This window comes from Lepisosteus oculatus, chromosome 7 (genome assembly GCF_040954835.1).
Source record: "Lepisosteus oculatus isolate fLepOcu1 chromosome 7, fLepOcu1.hap2, whole genome shotgun sequence".
NCBI classification, from domain to species: domain Eukaryota; kingdom Metazoa; phylum Chordata; class Actinopteri; order Semionotiformes; family Lepisosteidae; genus Lepisosteus; species Lepisosteus oculatus.
Genome location: NC_090702.1, coordinates 49,846,414 through 49,871,984, shown reverse-complemented (window position 1 = coordinate 49,871,984; position 25,571 = coordinate 49,846,414). Strand labels below are relative to the sequence as shown.

General features: G+C 36.6%; 1 protein-coding gene across 7 annotated transcripts in view; it reads right to left on the bottom strand.

Moving 5' to 3' along the window:
* aebp2 (AE binding protein 2) overlaps nucleotides 1–25,571 on the bottom strand; it is a 73,080-nt gene that overhangs the window by 2,342 nt on the left and 45,167 nt on the right. For 4 of the 7 annotated variants that reach the window (XM_015352051.2, XM_015352053.2, XM_015352054.2 and 1 more), the window contains exons 6-7: nucleotides 18,026–18,093; nucleotides 5,948–6,061 (exon numbers count right to left, since the gene is read on the bottom strand). In XM_015352051.2, the coding sequence (XP_015207537.2) occupies nucleotides 5,948–6,061; nucleotides 18,026–18,093 (182 nt within the window). Of the gene's footprint in view, nucleotides 1–963; nucleotides 993–5,947; nucleotides 6,062–18,025; nucleotides 19,316–25,571 lie in introns of those variants that run through there. The other 3 variants (XM_015352055.2, XR_001478947.2, XM_015352057.2) reach the window with 3 other exon arrangements.

Below are 25,571 nucleotides of genomic sequence, written 5' to 3'. Positions count from 1 at the left end.
TGGTGAGGCTGCCGGCCAGCATGCCTCTGCAGGAAGAAATGTACCCGGAAAATCGGTTTCGTGACGCTGCAAAAGTGGGTTTTATATATTAAAATGAAATGTGTCTGCATTATTACCTGAGCTTGTGGTTTTGTTTTCCGAGGCAGCAGTTTTGAATCATATATTAGGGTCCGCTTCATTTTAGAACAGGAATATCCATGTCTCTACTGAAAGCTTTCAACCTGTTCCGTCTTCTACATTAGAACCATTTTTAAAATAGTCATTTTTAAATTGTTCACATTTCTTATTAAATGTTCCAGTGGCATTAGTAAATATACCACTGAACGTATGTCTGCTCTTCAGATCTCTCAAATTCTCTAGACGGGTCACAGACTCGCACACTCAACTTGAGGTGTCCCAAAAAAATTACAAAATTACCAAAACACATTTCTGAAGAACAGCACTTTCATGTCTTTTAGTCAGAAAGCTACCAGTTGTGTTCACCAGGAACATCAAAGTCAAGACATGCAGAAACATTTTCCTCTAAAAGAAAATAAGTAGCTCCCATAAACTGCACACATTTCCTGTTTATTCTTTTATTTGTTTAAACCTAGAGGGCAGTTTCCCATGATTTTTTTTATAAAGAAAATCAGTGCAAATATCTACAAAACTAGGGCAAATACCACCTCAAGTGGAAGCATTCCATCTGAGCCTTTTAAAGAACAGCTCCCAGGGATTGCCTAAGCTTTACCAAATGCGTAGAAAAAGTATTTAGAATATGCATTCTTGGATGAACAATGACTAAGGATATGGGAAGTTAAACGGCAAAGGAAAATCACAGAGAAAGATACTACATGGATGTGCACAGGACACGGCAGTAACAGCTTCATTCCCTGCTTAGGAGAATAAAACGCAGAAAAGGCAATATTCCTTTTCAATTGGATGCTACCCAGAAAGGTGTTTCAAAGATTTCAGAATACATACATTGTTCTGCATTTCCTGGAGTCTGAAATCTGAAATGACATACAATGATTTAATATTTAAACCTAACCTTCTTTTTACACTGGAGGTACAATATCTTTTTTTCTTTCATATCAGCCAATAAATACAGCTCCTCCACTGCCTGCTGTATTTCCCCACTTCAAACTATTATGAAGGAGGGGTTGGCTGTTTCTGACCATGAACTAGAAGTCTTCACCGCTGGTAAAAAAAGCTATAAAACGTCCTGGCACCTCTCCATGACAGAAGAGCAGACTTTCTCCGCAGCTGAAACTGAGGAAGCGATGGAGCTGCCAGAGGTCCGCACATTAAGACTGTTTACATCATGTTAAGTTTTCAGCAACTGCCCATCAGAACACACATCAGGGACTGTAACCTGAACTCTCCTGCGTTACTGTGACTAATGGAGCTCAAAGAGAGGAGGAGTACATGTGTTACACACAAAAAAAAGCCTGAATTACAAAAAAAAAGGAGATTAGCACAACCCAGCAATACATCTAGCAGCTACTTGTTAGAAGTACCATCACACGAGCATCAAAAACATTGGGCACCCCTCTACTAGAGCGACAGCATGTGAGAAACAGTCATTACGCTGTTGTCCGATTAGGATACCACTGATGGATGGGAAGACACAAAAAAATAAATCAATCTTATTTTGTTACTCTCCCCCCATGCACTCACCACACACAAAAAGCATGTTCTTAAATCTTAAACTTAATTCATTAACTTAGAACTAATCAATGCAATGAAGGTTATAGTCACTCAGCTCATATTTTTCCATATGTTATTACATTTAATCTTGAGAGGTATCTTTGGATTGTGGTTTGAAAATATTGGTTTAAGAGGTATAGAGTAGGGGAGAAACACAGACATAGCTGAAAGTGTCATGTTAAGACAATTCTTCCAACCTTCAAAAACGTATCTTTATGTGTTGAACCTACGTATGTATTTCACTGGCAAAAACATGGTCCAACAAATAAAATAAAATAAAATAAAATAAGAAATACCACCAAGCTAGGTGACTTCAGCCCGTGAAAACCCAAAAGTTCCCTTGCTCTCCTAATTCAGCATTTCTCCCTAGCAACAATTTTACAAAGAGGCATACACCTAAGATCAGAGAATACACACTCGTAAAACCTTATCTTTTATTTTATGAGACATTCAGCCTTGGAAAAAAAAAGTTTTGCACACTGGGAAAAAAGCTTACCAAGTCTGGCTCCATTTTATGTTTAATACACACACATTTTTTTCCCAAGTAATTAACAGTCAGATATGTCGATTGAGAACTACAGGAAACTGGTCCAATAAAGAAATTAATCTTGATTGGTGTGTAGTTCAAGGTTTCATTAGCTCTCAACCAAGCACAAAATCAAAGAACGGAAGAAAGTCAATAACAGAAAATAAAGACAACTGTATTAAACATCACAAACAAAAGAGTTGCAACATTTACCATCATACACTTCTAAATTATGCAATGAGTTAGATAAGCCCTTGAAACATTATTAGTTGTCAAGGCGGCAACTTTTTTCCCTTGTGGGGCTTCACCGATTGAACCTTGGCTAACAAGCCATTTCAGTTGATTGAGGTTATGTTTTTGTTATGCCTGCCCCAATTATCTTTCCCAACCAGAACTGTTTCATGAAAGAATTCCAGGTGACAAAAAGCCTAATTCAAACTGTTTGCTTAGGCCTGCTAACAGCACCCCATTGCAGAGCTAGGCTGCCGACTCTCACAGTGACCTATTGGCAATGCCTCTGGAAAGCTAACTCATGGCAGGCAGGCAGCGGGAAGCACTGTAGAGGGAGAACATTCAGCTTCAATATCAGCAGCTTCAACGTGCTGCAGCGTAATGCACAGTATTCATTCAGAGTGCTCTACTGCTATGCTTCTTGTTTCTTTCTCTAACCATGTGACGTTTTCAAAATATAAATATCAAGAATTCAACATTTGAAACAAATATGCATGGTAATAAAAATATTTGTGGGTTAAATTTAATTTTGTTTAATGTATTATATTACATTTATTTTAAAATTTTAAAATAAATGTCCTATAGTTTAAATGTCCTATAGATTGTTACGGTCGATTTTTCACCAGATTTTTATTATATAGTGATTTGACATTGATTATGAAAGGCCTTTTGCAAAATCTTATATGATATTACAATAGAAACACCAGCTGTGTTCAAGCTGAAATATTTGAGATTTGGTGCCATCTAGTGGAAAGAACTGGTTACCATTTATTAAAACCAGATTTATGAAATGTTATTTTTAAAAAAGGCTGCATCAGTTGCTAGATTCTTGAGCTGATTTTCATAAGAGCAGAAACAGAATCCTACATTTTTACTATTTGATCAACCTCTTCTTTGTAAAACAACTTCCTCCCAGTCCAGGTCATTTCAATTTACTTTTTTAAAAACGGTTTTAAATCTCTCATTACATTTTAAAAAACGGCAAGACACTCATGTCTGCATATGATGCTGTATTTCCTTTGAATAGCACAGCACTAAAGTATTTTTTGACAGGGGGCTTTTTCAGCTCAATAAACTATAGATTCCAGAATAATGAGGTTTTAAGCATTCCACGATTTTCCTAAACTCATGACACCCAGATAGTTATGACTGGATGTTTTTTTGTGTTTGTAAATGGTTTTCTCACTTGAATGACCACAATCTTTTTCATTCCTTCTTAATGGATTCTACTTTAAGAAATACCCCGCTTTCTTGACAAATAAGATCACTGACTAATCCTCTTACCTACAAAACAACCCTGACTTTTTTTTGGACTGGGATCCTGAACTGTCATCCTGGGTTCTTTCAAGAAACAACAGAATGGGATCCTCAAATCAAAATAGACTAGACGGGTTGAACAGCTTCCTCTCACTTGTAACCTTGTATTCTTTACATTAACTGATCTCTGAGATCATCTTCTGAAACACTGCACAGATATGTCCTCTGCTTCTTCTATCTGTCTCTCCTAGATAACCGTATTGACTCCTATTATAGTGTCCCGGTGAATTTAGAGACACAATGCACAAGGCAGACTTCTAACTGGTACCGAGGATCAGGGAACATTATTAGGTTTACTACACTAGCTATATACCAGGCTTTAAACAGAAGTCAAAGCTGCCTAGCCCACCACACCCATCAAATTATGGTCCATATTACTCCCCTGACCTGCGGTTCTATTATGTTGCTATTAGATTCAGAGATTAATATATTGTGAGATGCTCCTATAGTCATGTTGAATTCCTATAGTGAAACTCCTTGTACTTCTTGGTAGGATGGTCTCCACCATCCTTCATTAAACCAGTACATATATCTAGACAATACAGTATTTGGGATAACACAAATTCTTCCTGCCAAAGACCTAACACATAATCCACTTAAACTTCCTTCTCAAAGAGTATCTGAACTTGTAGAGAGTATCATATGAATGTTTTCTAGTCCCCTGTGTACACTCTGTCAAGGGACCACTGTGGTCACATATTTACATATATTTTGGGAGTGTCCAGAGGTTAAGTTCTGGGAACAGGTCTCTCTTCCTGTTTGTACTTTACTCTAAATAGGAATATTTCCTGTTCAAATTTAGTACTTTCACTGGACAAGACTGAACTCTAATCTGGGCCTTTTACGACAGCACAAATGTATACTGTATGTTTAGTTGCTCCCACTGCAGCTACAAGGTTGTGTGTGCTGTGCCACATTCCCTCTCCTGGCACATCCTGATCTTATTATTTTGACTGCTGGGATCCACAGTGTCAGCAGGGGGAAGGTGGAGACTTGGCGTGCTGCTACTGGTGCACCGAGAGCACAGAGGTCCCACTGAAGTATCTTACCATGTTTTAAGGATCCTTACAATTTGAATTTGAAGGGGAGTGACAGAGGGGGGTGGGTGAGGGGGCTTTGTGTGAGGTGGGGAACAAAAAAAGCGTTTTAACTCACGAGGATAAAATCTGTTCACAAAACAACTGCATGTATCAATCTGTAATATTGCTTATTGTATCCTTGCTTCAATTTATAGCTTCTCGTACACATAATCCTTTCTTTGCATTGAGTACTTTGTTCCACAAATATGTAATTAATGAAGAATGTAATTTAACTTTGCCCTAAAGTTACAGCTTATGGTTAAACTGGCTGGAGTGCTGAGACATGAACAGATTGTGTCCTACTCTCTCCTGAATTGTTCTCATAGCACAACCTTTTTATTTTTGTTTGCTTGCACAGAGACGCTGCCACATTCCAGTCCACAGGTCTCTGCAGCTGAATGCTCTTCTGCCACTATGCTTTGATAAGCTGTTTCTGGGCTATTGACCAGGCTATCGAATGTGCAAAGACCTCTGACAGCATAAATGATCCAAAGAGCTATTAGGTCAAGTTTGGGACCCTCATAAATGAGAAGCCTTGGTGCAGGCTGCAACAAAGTTGGGATGGATTTCGGCTAAAGACTGTAAATGCACAGCACAAAAGCTGGTCTGCAAAACATACAAGGTCAGCCTCAGATCACATATGGGGGCGAAAATAACAGGGAAAAGGGCTGGGAAAGGAACTTGTGGTCACTTCATTTGATCAGCAGCCCTAAAGATAAACATGTGGAAAGGGATCCGAAGCACTGGAGTGGATTCACAAGCATCTCGGCCTCAAATTTAACAACAACAATTCCAGTGACGGGCTGATGTAGCAAAACAATGTCAAGTGCCGGTACTTTCTCACAATCAGTTTTGCATTAATTTTGCAAAAGCATTGTAAATTCAGAAGGAAGGGTTTCTTGGGCTGGCAGAATATTCATTTGAATTTAAAGTGCCCATTTATAGCTTTCTTGTTGTTTGTTTTTGTTTTCCTCCTTCTGGAATCCTGAAGGTAAACCCACCAGAAAGACTGCGTTCTAAATGCAAACAGTTTGAACCATCTTTCTCTCAACCTTTCCTCTTAAGTTAAGCACCTGGCTTTTGCAGGTAGATGCCTCTTACTTACCTGTATATATTAGGATCTAACAAAACTGCAGTGTCTTGTGGTAGTTTTGATAAATGTACAACTTTAGTCTTTAGCTGAGGTCGATCATTTTCATTCACCCAGACATCTGGCAGGCTGGAAAAAGCAAATTAAACATTTGATTAGGAACATGGCTTCAACTTAATTAAACTGTCATCCAATTTAAGTTTGTATATTCATAAGGTGAAGCATCAGCTCAGTTCATCTGATAGCCTCTGATGCACAGGGTTACACAACATGACAGAACAAATACTCCCAGAGTGCTCATAACAACTGTCCACGATATTTCTTGAATTACTAAAAACCATATAACAAGTATGGAGACAAGTGTCTTCTGTAAGAATTTCAGAAAGAAAAACATAGGAGAGAAGAAAAAGCCAGTGACATTCTGTTAAGGATGTGCATTGATATTTTCCAAGCGCTGGATAACATTTTTGACAGAATCATATATGCATGAATGGCTTCAAGTGATATAAAAATGATATTTTCCATGTGATGAACATTCTTCTATTTAAATATCTACCAATTCAACATACAAAATAACCAACTTACTAATAAGCTTACAGTTCTCTGTTCACCAGTACTTAAAAGACATTTAAAACAATAGATTCTTTGCTAATTGTTTAAACCCCAGAATAATACTTGAGCTAATGACATTTACATCTCAGCAGGTTAACAATGCCACATAAGCAGTGAGCTCTGTGAAGATATTGTGAGCTAACACTGTACATATAATGGTGAAATTCTCTTCTGCTGAAACTAAACAAAAGGCCTGTGCAAAGATTAAATATCCATACATTAGAAAATTAAAAATAAACATAACGCATAATATAGGAGGGCAGCAATCATCTGCTGACAATTTCTCTGCAGTAATTTCTCTTAGTGTTCCTTGAGCCCAGAATTCAAACGGCTAAAGATCCAATCCAAACAAGAGCATTTAAACTTGCATCCTTGTCTTGGTGAACTTACGGAGGTTGGAAATTAGATGCCTTCAAACATTATGCAAATAGATGCATAACTATATCACACAATGAAAAGACATTATGTTTTTAGATTATACTATTTACTGCTGAAAACAAATCAAGGGAAAGGTCCATAAACACACTTAGTTATTGAAAAAATGCAATGTATGCACTTCAAGATGCACTGCTACATTTTGAGAGTCAAAACACTTTGCAACTTATATTCAAATTAAAAAAGTATTTCACAACAGAATAGTACATGTAATTAAAATTACAGATCTTCCCACCCCCATGATCAAATTAAAATGAGTTTAAATTAAATTTTAAAAAATAAAATAAGTAAAGGAAGCTAGGATAAAGGGATAAAGTTTTCCTTTCCCAATGCATTTCAGAAATGTTTTTTTTAAACATAATATGTTTAAATATGTTTAAATATGTTAATTTATTCCCCACTCATAAATACATACAGGATTTCTTTTTAAGATGTTTTTTGTGGAAAGAGATAAACGGCTCTAACACAGAGAATATTACTACAAAAAGCCAAGAACAAGGTACAGCAGGAAATCACACCAGTACCTGTTTGATCTTCTGAATCACACATAGAATCGTGGAGATTCACACACCGCAAGCTATGTTTTGAAGAAAACTAAAAACAATCCTTTTCACTCAGGTTCTAACGATAAACCTGCGCTTGTTTCAAGATCAACCCACACATTCAAGTGCCCATTGTGCAGCACACGTTTGTTTATCAGTTTGATAGCATTAGGCAATCTTCACATATACCGAGGAGTATTAAAAATGCAACAAATGAATACTGGAGCCAAGAGAATTATTTATTTTCAATGACACTCAGTACATTTTTAAATGTTCAACCTACATTACAAAAGTATTATAACACCTTTCAAAGTTTTGCAACTTTGCATTACATGACAAATGTATTTTTGACAATAATGATCATCCATCTATAATCAGAAAGCTGCTTATTCCAGTCAAGCCCATATTCTGAAGTGCAGTGCTCAAGGTGGACCTAAACCCCATCTATACCGGAGGCACACACCTGGACAGTTCTGAGACATGAATTAACCTAGATGGCATGTCTTTGGGAAGTCTAAGGAAACCAAAGCACCCAATGAAAACCTAGGAGGACATGCAAGTTCCATAAGGCACCACAGTCCGGAATCCAAGAGCTGTGAGGCAGCAGAGGTAATTACCATGACGCTGTGCTACTCAATAATGTTCAGAAGAATGAAGAGGCGGATGCAACTATGACTAAATGAAGGGGGGGGGGGGGGTGTTAAGAGAAGGACACTCTCTGCAACTAATGGGTTAAAGAAAGGAGGTGAACAAAAATAAAGATAGTGAGAGGAGTTAGGGAGGGAGAAACACTAAATTATCGCAGATCGTTCGTCACCAACAGAGCGGCTGGCTACGGATCACACGTAGGGCTTGGCTGACGTTGGCCGGCAGACAGCTTCTAGTGCAAATCGAAGTGAGAAAATACCAGAGAGGAGGGAGTGAGAGATGTATCCGGCGCCAGACCAGCCCCCTTCCCAATTAAACAGAAAGCCTATTTTATCTGTGAGGGAGCCTTCTGCCAGCTCATTAACAACTGCAGGTTCTAGGAGTGCAAATTCCCCATCTCTAGCAATGCCTAACCCTTTAGCCGCCTGCTGAACCATGATGCAGTGCCAATTCTTCCAAAGAGCATTTCAGTTTTGTGTGATGGAAAAACAACTATAAGAATCGTTATGCAAGAGCAAAGGAATCACTCAAAGCAGTGGTGTTGTTATGAATAATTAAAAACAGTGCTTAACAGGTCTGCCATTCTAACAACTTCTTATAAGTTACTAAAAAGAAAATTCAATGCTTGCACGCATGCACACACATACATCATAACGTATATAAACCAACCACAATCGGCCATGTTGCAGCTATGAATCGTACCATCCCAGAGACGGTATTGTACATTTCATGAAGGCTGTGCAGGCCTGAGTTTTTTGGGGTTTTTTTTTTACATAGCTGGCATTTGGAGGAAGAATTTTTCCAATTTAAAAAGTAAAATGCTTTTATGTGAAAACCGCAGCATCTTTTAGTAGAAATGCATACCTCTATTGCGACACACTGCGTAGTGTTAAGTAAAATACGTTTTTGGAACAATTTATAAACTGTAAATTTATAAAATTGTTTTTGCCTTTTGGTATACTTCTTAAAATGCTTCTTAAATGTAACTACAAAACTAATTGAAGAGCTAAAATATATGATATTATTTTTCACAGAGGCATTGTTTCACCACTCATTGAAGTTTAACAACATATATACCAAAGGGGATAAAATGAATACAAATTTAGCCAACTAATTCTCTAGCAATGCCTGAAGAAACTATATCTGCTCAATGGAAGAATGTCTTGTGTTGGTGTCACATTTACAGAATACATAAAGTGAATGTATAAAAGAGCCAAGGTAAGGCATATTTAGGACAATATTTCATGCTATGCCAATATGACTAAGATTTCGTGAAAGGCCTGAAAGACTTTTAAAAATATAATCCTCTGCAACCAGGTACAGGAGTAGGTGTCTAAATACCTGTTTTTAATACACATCTGCCTCACTTTATCCAATCAAACACTTTTGGGAGAGGATTTGGCAACACAGCTGACCAGTGCATAAGACTGAAACAGAAAACGTCTTCCATTAAAGGGAAGAACGTTTGTCATTTTCACAGATGGCATAGAGCCGGTCTTAAAATCTGGTCAATGGAACCATGGGGCTTTGCTGAGCTTTGTCCGCAACAGAAAAGACAGTGTCTGAACCAGCAAAGCTTTACATTAAGCAAGTGTTCCAGAGGGAAGGTCAACCACATAAAAGTAATGGTGTTATATAATACAATAGTTTTTTTAATACAGTGTATATATTAGAAATATATAGTAAATATGAAATTATAACAAACTACGATTACACTCGTGCACAAAAAATACAAACGGTTCGTTAAATAATATAGACAAAGCAGTACTATATTTACATGAAATTCAAATATATAATCATTTCAAATATTTAGCAAGTTCATGCCAAAAATGTCCTTTAAAAACAGTTTGACTGGACTGACTTTTTCAAAACAGATTGCATTCTTCCGCGCTTCAGCATTTTCAGATTCGACACTGCTCAAGTTCCTCCCTAACTACCCCCCTCCAAAAAACATTGAGAAATTTTCAACAAGGGAGAGTTGTTTAGCTTTCGTTTTTCATGACCCAGAAATTTATATTCCAAATAAAGTCTCAGGAGAAAGGAACTTTTCCACATTACCACCAACCTGACACACATTCTTTTGGAGAATTGATGGCTGGCTCCAAAATAAAAGCCCCCCTGAGAATCATACTGAATATTAATGGCCTGATCCTGCGAACAACTCGCACAAAAACAACAAAAAGGTTTTCACAGAATAAAACAAACATCTTTATTTGAATCAATCAATTCTAATTACATGAAACTAGGCCAAAAAGTGAGGTGGGATCCAACAATGATGGACAGTTAGGCAGGACGACGGATTCGTTTTACACACCAGTCAGTCCATGAAGCTAATTACTGCACTTTACAACAGAGCATTGTGACGTTTTATGAGAAAATGTACATTCATTCTACAGCATATACAAGACCTTCAGGAAGCAATTTAATGTTTGTTTAGAATAGTTCAATGCCTTAACCTTTTTGTCTGGTTTATACAGAAGCCATGTGCTTCATGAAGTCAAACTTCTGTATGAACCAGACAAAACAGCAACACTATTAATGTGGGATTAGTTTGCAACTATACCTAAAACACTCAAACTTCAGAAATGTGGAAACTTGTGGAACAAATTACAGTCTAATTATGAAACCCACAACATTATTTCTCATTTTATAATTTTATTTAACTTTTATTCACTATTTACCATGTTGAAATTAATAGACTTTAATCAAAAGTAGGTCAGACTATTAAAAAAAACTTGGCTGAGAAAATGAAGGGTGTTCCTTCAAGGCTTAAGGATTTAAACTACGGTTCTGATAAACATTGAGAAAGGATTCAATGTTACTTGATCCAATGTAAACACAAAAAAACCAGAAAATATATGTTAAAAAGCAAGTACAGATGTCACAATTCCTTTGTTTTTGCAGCTTTGCAGGCCTACATCTCAAGAGGAAGGTTATATTATATAATGAGCAAATTATTTAGCGACAACAGACTGATGTGGTGCAAACGTTTCTCGTGTCACCTCTATCGTGTGTGGTCATTTCCCCAGGGTAGCATTTGGAGGGGAAAGAACAGTGGCAACTACACTAAAAACATTCGTATTGCTTGTACAGACAAACCTCCCAACTTCAAGAGTCATTCATTCCACCACCTTACATGGAGTAACATACATGCATGAAAAGCAGGGTTAAAATGCCTTCTGTTCTGGATGGAGCTCAACTGAAGGAAGCCTTCACAGATGTAGAGTTTTCTGTCTATCTCACCTTTTTATGTATTTTTGGTTCACATACTGCCCTGAGGTGACCCTGACCTCAGATTTTAGTGTCATCCTGAACTGAAATAGTATGGAAATATTGACCAGAAAAAGGGGTTATGTTGAGGTCATCATTACAAGAATCACATGTTCATGTTCACAGGGACAATGTAATGCACCAAGGCATATCAAAATATTTATGGCAAATGTTGTAACACTTTCCACCAGACACGTCTGTATTAGTCAAATAAATATTTTATAATAAGTGCTAAACAAAGGATAAGAGTTATCTTCTAAATTAGTGGAAATTCAGAATCATAAAAAATATACTGAATTTCTCAAAATAGTAGCAATTAGATTTTACAATATGAGATTTAAATACTCTTGGCAAATTGAATAAACACATTTTAGAGTAAAAACCATGCAGTAAATACCACAAAGATTAATAATACGTCTTAAACCAAAACTAAAATAAATATTGCTTTTCAAGATAACGTTCTAAGGGACATATACAAAACATTTTGCAAAAGATCATGAAAACATCTGCAAACTAAACTGTTGACAAGTCACATCTGAATAAGAGTTACATTACAATATTAAAAATGGACTTGCCGTGTGTGTCTCAGAAACAGCACCTTAAACGTTTCTTTCAAAAAACAACTCTCACAACAGCCCTGTACAAGGGAGTAAAACCTGGGAACTGAAACCTATCAAGATCACAGGGACCACAGACACAAGAATCAAGACTTAAAACTATGTCTCAATGTCAGGCATAGAAATCCAGTTAGTAATAACTGAACTATAACGCATGGTTCCATAAAACTATAACACGATGCCATAAAGCAAACTGGCTATAACAAGATTCATACATAAGGGAACGCTCTTCCACAATGCAGGTGCTTGTTGGCTGTAATGTGATTCAAGCGTACCGGAACGAATCACACGCATAAAGTAAGAACAGTTGCATGGCAGTCTCGGCACAGCATCACACACTTGGGATGGGCCTCAGTCTTTGTCCAACCTGCAAACACACAGCGGAGTTGTGCTGTGCTCAGCTACTGTAGTTTCTTTCTTTAGAAAAACAGTTATAAATACTGCTGTTACAATGAGCGGCCAGGGCATTCGGTTCGTGCATGTGGTGCAAGTGAAAAATGGAAAGCTATTACTCTGGAACAGAAGCTTGTTATGAAGCAGTAGAGGAGAAACGATAGAGCTTGATATCATTTGAGCTGGTGGGCTTAAAGTAGTGTATTTGTTTTTTTTTTAAAGTCTCCTAAGAAAATGTTGTCTCACTCTCCTTCACTGCAGAATTACTTACCGCTTAGTGATGTAAATACTAAAGTAGTTCAGTTGGGTAGCTGCGTCAGCATGCGTAGGCTGCAAAGGAACAAGTAATAGGTTTATTCCATGCTGAAAAAAAAGAAGAGAGAAAACAGAACTTTTCGGCCGTGGAGCCTTCTTCAGGTGTCATTAATACTCACACCTGAAGAAGGCTCCACAGCCGAAACATGTTTTCTCTCTTATTTTTTTCCCAGCATGGAAGAAACCTATTACTTGTTCCTATGTAAATACTAATGCATATTATGCCTTGTTTTATTTTTCACTGTTCTCTCTGCAATTATATCTTCGCACAATAATATTATTTACAAACTAATTCATTTTTTTATGGTAAGTTAAAAAATTATAGTATTGTGGACTGTTAAAGGTTCTTACAAAAATGTTCTCACTGCTTAGAAATGTAAATATAGCTGCACATTATGACTTTCTGTTTTCTGTTTAAAATGGTCACAAAAACATAGATTGTGATTGTGAAGTAATACGTTCAAAATAATAGCATGGCCAGTTACTTGTTAATCTGAGCTTTGTACCTACCAACTCCTTAATTCCCATTGAACCAATAGTTTCTATAATGCAGCGTTTTTCAGGAAAACAACGATCAAGTTATATGCCTGTAGTTCATACTTATAAATTAATACATTTCTTGTTTAACCATTATCAACTGTTCATAATAATGACGAATATACCATGCAATTGCAGGAGCCTGCACACTTAGTTTTTTTGGTAAATATATTCCTAAACTGCTATTGCCTTCAATAATGATTTTAGGCAGTATTATGTTAGTCAACCCAAATCTTAACATAATGAGTATAAAAAACTTAGACCTCTATCTATGCATGCTTTCAGAGTACACAAAGCATATTGACTGTAGACCTTGATTAAATTGCTTCTGGTGTCGATCTGATTGTTCATTCTTAACTGACCATGACACACTGACAAGAATTGGAGTTATGCTGTGGATGTCTTACTTGCCAGCCAAACATGAGCTCCGTTCAACCACTGTGGCGAGTCGAGCTGGGTTGACATGGCATTTGAAACTTAGGGACCAAAGAACAGGCATGTGCGTGTCCAGTCTCTATGAGAGTAATTGGACAAAATCCCACAAAACAGCATCTGTATCCTGGTCCCGGATTTACAGCTTGCACTGCTATCAAAGGCGGCCACATACTACGAGCCTGTTGATCATCACTGATTTAAAGTGCTTTGAAAAGTCACCTTTTAATAAATAAAGTTTATCATGATTCTTGATTAGAAACGATAAACATCACTGAACCTACCACAATAAAAATGTCATTAACCTGATAAAGCCATGAAATTGTAGAGGTTAAAAGTGATGTGTGTTTTGATACCAAGTCTGCTAAGGACATGCCTGAGTGAAAGATCCCCCTGCAGCTGCAGAGTATAGTAAACAATCAGAAAACCATTTCTAAGGGACATACTGCTAAACAAAGTTTGGACATCCAAATATTCAGGACAGCAGGGCATGCAGGTCTCAAAACAAAACAGAAGACTTAAAACTATATCTCAATGACAGGTGTAGTAATCCATTTAGTAAGAACTGAACTACCGTAGTTCATGCACTGCTTCCAGAGTGTGATTTTTATTGAAATAATAGCAAAAAGCTCTGCTGCAGTTTCTGGTCCGATTTCCCTTACATTACCTTTCAAGCTGAAGCCACAGGCGAGCAACTTGAATCCCATATCTTCTACAACCTTGAAATCCATCTTAAGATAGACCTCTTTAATCGTATTCTTTCATGACGACTAAATACGCTGTCATTGGTTTCTGGTTCATCTCACTGGATGCTGCTCTATGCAACTGGGATTAATGCCTGAATTTTCCTAGTCATTGCACATGATCTGCTTCATCGCACTCTTTGCCTCCCCCTTCACTCAGTGGGTTCTGTTCGTTTGGAGGGCTTCACTCTGTAAATGTCACCAAACAATCTTTCTCTTGCTGCATCACTCTGTGCTGCTTCTCAACACTCACTTTCAGATATTTTGTAAATGCCTATTTAGTCTTTTTACCTCTTCTTGCTTCATTGGAGGATATAGATACCATTAAATTTAACTGCCCATTTCTTACAGGAGTCACAACAAATAAACAGTTTAATACCAGGGCTAGCAGTTGTTCCTGCCAGCATATTCTAATGCCTGTACAGTGATCTAAAAATGTTTTTTTTACCAATACTACCATGTTTTTCTGTATTAGCAACATATTTTGTATCTTTATTAAACCTGTCATAAGGTATGCCAAACATGTTGCATTTCAAGTGTCCTTATACCAATATTTTGGACTTTCTGACAATCCCGGTATTTTCATTCATTGATCTTTCTCTAATATTAAGACCAGTTCAGAAGAATGTCTTGAGTGTTTTGCAAAACTACTGTAACACAAACAGGATTGTTTTTTATAGCATATGTCAAGGTGTTATTAGTAAAAGCTTAAGAAATGTATAAAATATATTAAGAAATGAGAGGCTTGCCTAAGATTAATGATATTTTTTAATTATATAAATGTCCAAACATTGTTCCATTTGTTTCCTTAAGAAAAATATGAATATCACATACACAAAATTATTTCCCAAATAATTCATTTTTCATTGCTGATTCACAGAGGCCCACACATCCTTAAACTACTATAATTCTTTCTCCTCTCTGCCGCGAAAATGAGATTCTTATTCTGAGGGTTATCTTCCTCATCCAGTATCAGGGAGAAAAAGGAATAATTGATTCTTAATCTGATGGCATTTAGGAGAAAATGTTAGAAAAATTAAATGTCTCTTTAAAAACAAAATAAGATAGTACAGCCTTTGGTTTCAAATCAAGCTATAGTACTAGCTGGAATCCTTTAAATAAGAGAAAGAAAACCTTCTGAGATTCCTTTCATTGAAGTCTCCTGTCTATTTGGGTAGTTCTGGAGGTTTGGCCTCAATGCACAGATTGGTATTGGTATTAATAAGTATTAAATCAGTGAGGAAATAATATTTTTACTTTAACACATAGGGCATATAAGTCCTTTCAGACTTAATATTGTTGCTGTAAAGCAATGCACAATCTAAGAATGGCATTCATTTTTTACACCACTATAAGCAAAGTGATGCACCTATACATGAGGAAGTCGCCCTACCACTAATAACCGCTAAGAGAACATTAATAACTATGGTACCAATTAAAAGTCATTAGGCACCAATGATGCTGCACAATGCAGTCCGTACATTAATTTCAGATGACAACCTTTTAACATTAGGTGTTTTTAGATTAATTGCAGATCTTTTATTCGCAGATCTTTAAACGTCTTTTATTCATTTGGTGACAGTGGAGTACAAGCCTATATGCAAAACCACTAAAGGTTCACTAATGTCTCTGTTTTGGCCTCATCTGGGGTGATAGTAGTATCATGGTATCATGAAGCCATTAATTTTAAATTCTGAAGGCAGTTTGTTGTTACTGGCAATTCAACTGCAGACTAATTTTACAGCAACACTATTGTCACTGCATCTTCTATATCTTTGAGCACACTAACGCTTGTGGCCCACACCTGCAAAGGTCCCCAATATACAGTTTTAATCTGCTACTAAAGTCATGCAATCGCCCACTGTATTACTGGACCTCAACCAAAATGAGCTCCTTCTGGGGCAACCTGGCTAGACAAGCACATTAGTGTCAACATTCAAGAAATACTGATGATCTTGCAGCAGCCTTGCATATTAAATGGAGGGACATCGGGCACTGATCAGTTACCCACGGAAGGGTGTCTTGAATATAACACTTGACCTACTTCATCCATGACTTCTGAACTTGGTTATCAGAATCCAACTTAGAAATAAAAAGTCTGTCAAAGTTTCCTAGGTGAAAAACCTTATTCTTACTGAAACACTTATCCTGAAAAACACTAACATTTCTTAAATGTTTCAATGCACGTTCTCTCTTCCCTTGACAATGAAAGGCAATCAGTCCAGACAGTTAAGCATTGACCAGTTTTAACAGTTTTGGTGTATAGGATTCTTTAACGTTATACCATGGCATATTTTTATGTCTCTACAAATGACAAATTACAACAACCTAGGCTCAACCATGAGCAAGACTCTAAGCTTGCCCGTGTTGTGCTGAGAGATACTCCACGATACACTGGATAAGCACTGAGATATAACCACTGACCTTAGATGGACCCAGGATTACAAAGAGAATAACTTCCATAATATCAAAGGAAACATTAATCTGATTTGACTTATATCTACCTATTTAATACAATTTGCCCCGGATTTTGATCTTCTTTCTGGTTTAATTTAGGATAAGTTCTGTCAATATTGACATTGACCTACAGTAATGGAATATTCATTGCTGTCCATAATAAGTCTATTTACATTGACAGAAGCTTTGCAAAAAGCAACTATGATTTATGGCTCGGGGTTTCACATCTGAAGAACTACATTGGGTTGACATATGCTTTCAACTTTAGAGATCACATCAAAGTAGCAAAATCCCTGTATATGAATCAGGGCACTACCACCATTTTGTACAGGGTTTAAGTGTCTACCTTTTCTCTCAGAAGCTGTTAGAAATACAATGATAGAGGTAATACAGTGTGTATCAGAATTAAACAATTAGACCCAAACTTTAAGCCATATTAAACCTAAACCCGGATACAACAGTTTTAGGTTTAATGTTTTTTTTTTTAATGTTTCTTTATTAGCCCTATACAATTTCTTGCATTAGGAATTCATCTTTTCGCATACCCCAGCTTTTTCTCCATGGAGACACAGACACACAGACAAGGAGAGAAGCTTGGGGTCAGAGCGCAGGGTCTGCCATTGTACGGCACCACTGGAGCAGTTAGGGTGAAGGGCCTTGCTCAGGGGCCCAACGGAGTAGGATTCCTCTGCCGGCCGCAGGATTTGAACCGGCAACCTTCCAGTCACAGATCCTTAGCCACAGAGCCACCGCTCCACCCGTTTAATGTGAAACAGGACCATGGTGTGGGGATTACGAATTCTAACCTCTATTGAGCTGACTCTCACTAATTTCCTTGACAAAAAGGAAAAACTGTGGGGATCAGATTCAGACAGTGTAGGTCAGCTCAGTTCATAAAATACATTAATGTCAGTTACACAGTGTTCATCATAATGCCTGCAAAATAATTTCCAACTCAGCAACCTAACTCCTGAAGGCCCCCGAGCCAAGCAAGTCCTATGCCTAACGAGTGGTAAACACCAGTGACATTTAAACACAGTAAGGTCAATTTTCTGGCCTCTCTCTCAGCAAGAGGATGTCAGCAGTACTTACATGTCCTCCGGTGTCCAGTGTAGAAGAACCTTAACCTTCCCAGAGTCTTCCTTCCGCCTTGCTATTACCTAGAAAGAAACCAAAGTTTCAACATTTTGATCATGCTAATAACACAAGGATACAATGCACTGTAACATTCATTGAAATGTTAAACAATAAGAGAAGCAGTCCCAAGGGTATCATAACTTAGTTGTGCACCTCTGTCATCTGAAAATGATGTTACAGTATATAAGCATGCCATGGAAAATCCTGTCACAACTACAAAATAACAGGTTGGTAATCACTCCAAAACAAAAGCTATCTTGTTTTCCTGCAACATAAACCAGGACTTTATAGATCAGGCATTTGATCATTCTGAGGTAAAGGTGAATAAGTATGCAAAATAATAAAATACGCTGATTATGTCTGTAGAATCAGACCTGGAAGAACACTAATGTGGTATCTGTCTTATTAAATAAATCTGCAATTTCTACCCAGTGTGTGGCAACTCATCGTTCACATTAATTGAAATAAATCAATACTCAGGTGTTCATTCTAGTTCATTCTAGGAAGGCAGCTTTCTGTTGAACATCTTTTTGTCTTTTGAGGCAAAGTTTGATACAAAGAGTGGTTCAGAACAGCTGAGGCAGAAGCTCTCGTGTTCTTATCTCCATCTAGATACTCCAGCTGAAGAAAAAGAAGAAAAACATATGGGAAAAGACCTACAAGAAAGAGACAGGCCACTGTTCACTAAAAACAACAAGATTAACAAAAAAAAACAGTGTACGTCCCGAGTGCTCCCACATAGGGTTCTGAACAGTTAAGGAGAAAAAGAAACTAACAGAAATCAAATCTCAGAAAACACAATACAGCTTGATAAATACCCAAAAATAACTAAAAGCACAGTGCAGTGCAGAATTTTGTAGTGTATTTTTTCTTTGCAAATGCCAAGCAAAAAATACAAGGCAGACACTAGCAAATTAACATCCTCCACAAGGAACCCACCAACCACAATACACAGTGTAAAAGTCCTCTAGTCCTCAATCCTAAATGTACATCTCCTCAATTTCTATACACTCAATTTCCTACTGACAGAGAAGATGCAGCCCCCTCTCTCTGTCACAGTACAAGTTAAAACCATTGCCAAATACAGCAACATTAATTTAATCAGTTTCACAAGTGTATGAAGTTTAATTAAATTAAGTTAAATATTACACAATCATAATTTTCAAATTTAATGAGCAAAAAAATCGCACCTTTTGTTGCATCTTCATGATTTCAACAAGGCTTTTGATGAAGATTTCTTGCTTTCTGGTTATCAAACATATGACATGATGAACATACACAGTGTCTAAGTGCAGGAGACTTAGACCAATCAATTCTGAGTGATGATTAAAAAAAGTTCAATAAAAACAGAAGTCACAATAATGTTTTTTGATCTAAAAAATGCATGTACATACAAATGTGTATGTACAAAAACATTGCACATGATGCACAGCCTACATTGTAATTTACTGAGTCTTCAATTTAAACCTTACAACACATTTATTTTCTAAAAAAATTACAATGTGCCCTTTATGCTATTGCCAACTTGCCTGTACCACAGAATGACGTAAAACCAATTTTATTAAAAATCTTTTATCACGGTTTTAGGTTTAATGTGATGATTTTGGAAACCCGCCAAGCAGCAGGATCTGCAAGAGTTTTACTAACTGATTCTGTGAGCCGTGCCATCAATTTTTCAACCTATTTCCATCCAAAACTTGTCCTGGATTTAAAAATGCCCAACAGTAACCAAGGAAAGACACGCAATAAGAAGGGCTCTGTCCTTGAAGCACCTTTTTAAAATTTCTATGTACACATTCACATTTTACTATAATTTGTAGTATACATAACCTCTGATGCACTCCCAGCTCACATGCATAAGACTCATGAGCAATGATGAGAAAGCTACTTGGTATTCCTTAATGGCACAAGAATAGCATTTGTTCACAGCGCATCACACAGAGCACTCAATCTACAAAGTCATGGTTGGTGGAGCCAAATATTTCACATAATGCACATTACACATTAACCAAGACCATGTTTTTACCTCTTAAACAAATTTTAGCACCCAGTGCTCAGCTTGCTATGGCCATTAACAGCAGAATCCTCAATACCTGACAGTAAATAACAAACAGAAGATGCTGAGGAGTACCAAAAAGGCATCTTAAAAATCTTTGTTTTCTTTTCTACATAGCTTGAACGAAAGCTTGTAACACATTTCTACAAAAACAGTGGTAGAACTACAGAAAAACATCAAAATGGGATGATCTGAGTTGAGGTTAAGTCAATCCAGATTGCGAAAAGCCAATCAAACTCCATTCTCCAAAACTGTAAGCAAGCGCATCACCACCGCCAGTAACAACCACTCCAAAATGTTATATTTGCTAACAGGTACAGATTTATGTTCTTCTCCTAATGTTTCTCATTTACTTCCTTGCTACCCCACAGTAAGGTCACCCTAACCTCAATGCAGCTTTGCTTTAGATATTACTCCAACCCCACAAAACCTTTCAAAATAAGAGAACTAATTTCCAATGAAAGGTTGAAATATTAACTGCCCTGATTTTCACCAACTGTACCAAGTCTTAAATCTGTATTCATGCACTGTAAACATTTAACACGTAACATTTCCAACTGAGCTGCTAACATTTTTGCATCAAAATATTGCTTTGTTCCGATTATAAGTCTTAAGACAGATTTGCTTAATGTGTTTTCAAACAACTTAAGATGTGATTATACCTGAATCTCCAAAAAAAAAACATTGAGGTGAACACAAATTCCGATAGTGAACTTATAAAGCAGAAGCAATCAGTTTCAACATTCAAGAAAGTTAAAAAAAAAACAGAGGCCTTTTAAAGGATATCTATTTATAAGGATCGCAATGAGCCAACAGTTGTTAAGCACATTTATTACGCACATGGATTATAAAAATAATACTTTTGACTCTGGAGAATTGAGTATGCATTCATGAAAATTGGTTGAAGGGCAATAAAAGTCATCTCTTCTGAGACGAAAACTCTTCCAGTAAGTTGGAACTGTGGTTTCCTTCAATTCAACCGTAAACCAAGAGCTATGCAAGATTGGCAGAGGGATGTTTTTCTTCAGTAGCTACTTAAATGGCAAGCCTTTTTGTTTTCAGCTAATAAATATATAAATAAATCCTTCTTTTTCGCCAGCCTACGTCCTGTCAAGGTAGTCCACTGCTGGACACTTTATCACAATACTGTCAAATGCCAGTGTCATGTACCAATCAGCAAGAATTATTCTTCAACAAAACAAGAACACAAATGTTGTTGTGCCTGAGTGAAACAGAGTGGTAGTTTATTTCAAATCGGCTTTAATATATTAAATACTTCCTGAAAATTATTATTTGATACAATGTCTACTTTTAATACTTCCTGTCTAATGTCTCTAATTTAAAAAATCTAGATCCTGGTCTTGCTGTGTAAGAGCTGGATTTGAAAAATTACTGACACCAGCTCAGCATGCTCATATATATTTTAAGAGCAAGACATGCAAAGCCCATTGCTGTAAAAACATCTTTAAAATAAAAGAAATATAACTGGATGGATTTTATGTGTCTAGGTATCTCCACATTTCACAAATTGAGACTGCATAGATGAAAGCAAAGTAAAGACATAAAAGGCACAGTTTATGAAATCAACCACCTTTTTGTCCTTTTCTTTAATTAGGGCAAATCATCCCTACCACACACCACCTCTATGTTAGGGAGTTTCTGTATTTTGTGATCTTATTATTTGTCTTCCAGCTTCTTTAAATACACTGCTGGCTGAAAAACTCCAATTATGAGCAGAAGGGAGGAAAGGAGACCTATTTAACAGTGTTCCAAAGACAACAGCTTTCACTGTGCTGCATCCCTCCATGTACGTCAGAGGAGCGCATCTGAGCCCTTGCAAGCTGGCAGCTGTTTAATTGGTCTTTTAATTAAAGAAGCATGGGAGTTAATTTTGCTCTTAGCTGCTTTTGAAAACAGCGTTATAAATGCAATTCGAAGGGCCGGTTTTGAAAGAATATGTATGCGTTCAGAAAGAACGCCACTTAAAATAGCTGTGTAAGATCTCAGCAGAACTTAGTATGATTTAGTGCCCATACAAAGAGTGTTAGGATAAGGAAATCTAGGTTTTATTTTAAAAAGAAAGAACAAAACCATCTATCTGAAGTGTACACTGCATTGCAGTGAAGAAAAACTGTATGGATTACAGAACATTCAGAAGGAAAAACATTAAAAAGCAAAAAATTTGGGGCAAACATCTCCAGCAGAAACAGATGTACACGGTAGCAGCACTACTTCGCTGCACATAAGCAATTACAATTGCTAAGAAATCTTACCAATGACGCAGTCTGGTGGAAAACAAAAACATTTCACCAAAACTAAATTTAGCACAAACCTTCATACTTGAAAAAAAACATCTGACACCAGATTTCAAGATAAGCACTCCTTTACTTTTATTAAACTTCTTTTTTGGAAAATCCAATTCTCCCACCCTCTTTTTAATTGTCAGTAAGCACACTTGTGGAACAATCAAACTACATTCAAGATCCCTGATGGAACATTAAGATAATAACAATATTAGATTAGTAACACTGAAAGATGAATGCACACTTTGCTATGCATAATGCGCCTCTTGTTTAAGTACAGCAGAACATATTCCCTTTCAAACGTCCTGATTTACTCACTTTTTCGTCTACTCCCTGTCCAGCTTTTTTGGCAATGCTAAAATATTTACTCTCCTACTTTGCATGACCCTAGCTTTATCAGATTTATGTTAACTTTTTTCTGAACTACTGGACAGAATGCTGCTGGCTGGCAATTTATCAGATCACAGATCAACCAGAAAGAGAAATAAAGTGATAAGCTTGCAAATAAAGCAAAGGCTCTCCAGTAAACGTATGTTCAGCCATTCAATCCTGCATAAAATTGTCAACGTTTGTTAACTGTCTCAAGCTATACACTGACTTCGTGTGATAAAGCATTGCAATAAACATAATAGACTACTTCAGAACCTTCGCAGAAAAATGTTGTTTTCATAAATTAAGCATGGATGAAAAGGTAAAAAGAACGGCCTAGGAATTGTGGACTGTATGCTTTAGTATATTTAAAAGGCAAGTGTTGTACAAAGAATATTCTGAAACTAAATGCGTACAATAGTGTTTTCTGGAACTGCATGGCACTGATATGGCACTCATCCGTATAGTGTCCATATGATTCCACAGTCAGTAATAAACATACTGCCCTTTGTGATCTCATCATTAACAGGGTTACATAGGGCAGGAAGAAACAACCGCATATCGACTTGAAGCGTATAAGTCACAGGACAAAGAGCCTTAGATCTGGATATGGGACTAGCACTGTATTTTTCATTGCACCGTCTCTCAGGAGGAAATGTTCCCATCCTAAAAACAAAAATGCTACATGAAGTGCAATACAAAGACTATGTACAGTACGTTATTATAGAAAAATAACAGGGCAAGCTGGTGGATTTCATGTGTTCCCTAGACCAAATAACTGTCTGCTTTCTAGATTCTTCTACACACCAACAGAAAAAGTAAAACACAAAAGCTTTTTCTATATTTCCACAGCTTACAAAAATGCAAAAAAACACAAACCGAGTCATATGCATAACCCCTTAATGCTGTGTCTTATTGACATCTGAAATCTGACATGGGTTTGTGACCTTTTCAGAAATGCAGCCACCTTTAGGATTTGTCCTGGCGCCAAACCATATGATGCAGATATGGCTTAGTGCTAAAAACGGAGAAAACGAAACATTCATTGTGAGAATGGAAATTGCAAAACTGGGTAAATGAAGAAGAGCCAGTTTTCAGGAGTTTGCACTGAAAATGACAGCTAAATCAAGCCAGCACTGATCAGCATTGAAATGGCAGAGTATCACAATATCTATATGTATAGGCAGAGTTCAAATGCGAGAGTGCATAAGATCCAGTATGAAATAGAATTAATAAATGTTTCCCTTGATCCAAATGATTTTAAAGGTGAAGATTTTGACTCTGATCACAATTTTCCCTTGAGTTCACCTGATCTTCCATATTTCAATGTGTATCAAGTCGGCTTACAGCAATGAGACAGTTCTACCACAGAGCTGTAGGAAAAGTCAATGCGGCAATGTTAACATCTTATTTTAGGATTGCATTTGGTTCCTATCATTAAAATGTGCATGTGTAATGGAAAGAATGTCGGATCACAACTAGAAAATGGGGTGCAAATACAACAGAAATACAAATAAAGGACACTGAAAATATATGAGTGAATAATCAACAGTGCATTATGTTCTAAATTTAATCTTGGTCATCTGTAATTTCTGTAAAGAACAGTTAAAATATATAATGGGAAGGACTGGTTTAACCTAGTAGAGTATTAGATCTTAATTGTGTGCTGCTTTGTGATTTTTGTTCAACAAAAAGCTTTCTTGTGTTAAATTGTCATACACAATTTATCAAAGAACAACACTGCTCTCTGTTGGATAAACAGAGGACTGGCAAGTGAATTATATTAGAGAACTTGAATGGTGTAGTACAGGTTTGATTTCTATACCCTTGCCAGATAATGAGAAAAAAAGATTTCATAACATAATATGAATGAATAAACTAATAATAATTCTTATTGATAAAGTGCCTTTCCAAACGCAAGGACCCACTACATTGCGATAAAGAAAAAAAAAGTACAATAGTAAGTAAAAGAAATAAAAAAAGTAAGTAAAAAATTAACAAAAACAAAGGATAGAATGTATGCAATCAGGTGTAGGTCTAACTAAAAAAATATATATTGGAGCCACACTACTATCTTCTGCGTCTGTAACAGGTTCTTTACATTTCTTTCAGAGGTCCATCACCAGGTCTAACAAATAAGTTAATAAGACACAGCTTTTATTGCTCAGTTTTATTTCAAGTTTTTGTTTTTACTTGTTGGTTTAAAAATAAACAGGGCAACTTTATAAAATATGGTAACTTTATAATCAGTTGTTTGCACAACATTACCTCAACATCAAAAACTAACACTAAAGTTTCTTTTTATGAGACTTCACCTGAGAGTAACATTGGAGTTAAAATAACATTCAACGTTGGCTTTCTGAATTTAAAAAAACTGAAAAAGCACCTTGTATAGACGATCGTTGTCCTATTCCTAAAACCATATCAAAATACCTTCATTCAACTGATTAATCATTTTCTTCTTTAAATTCTTTCATAAAGCCATGAAGTAATCAATTGCACATTTTGTATAATTTTATCTATTGGCTTCAAAAGCAATAATCCCGAAGCATTTATCATTAAATACTGACAGATGATAGAATTAAATCATATTAAAGAAACTACTGGGGGCAGTTATTGTAGAATAATGTAGTTTTTTCCTGCTGACAAAGTTCCCACTCTAAATACAAAAGGACATACTAATGCGCCTTCCTTTAAAGTAGTTTCCTGGAGAAAGTCTCTGCTGCCATCTGGTGTTCAATGAAAGAACTGACAGAAACACAGGCACAAGTCC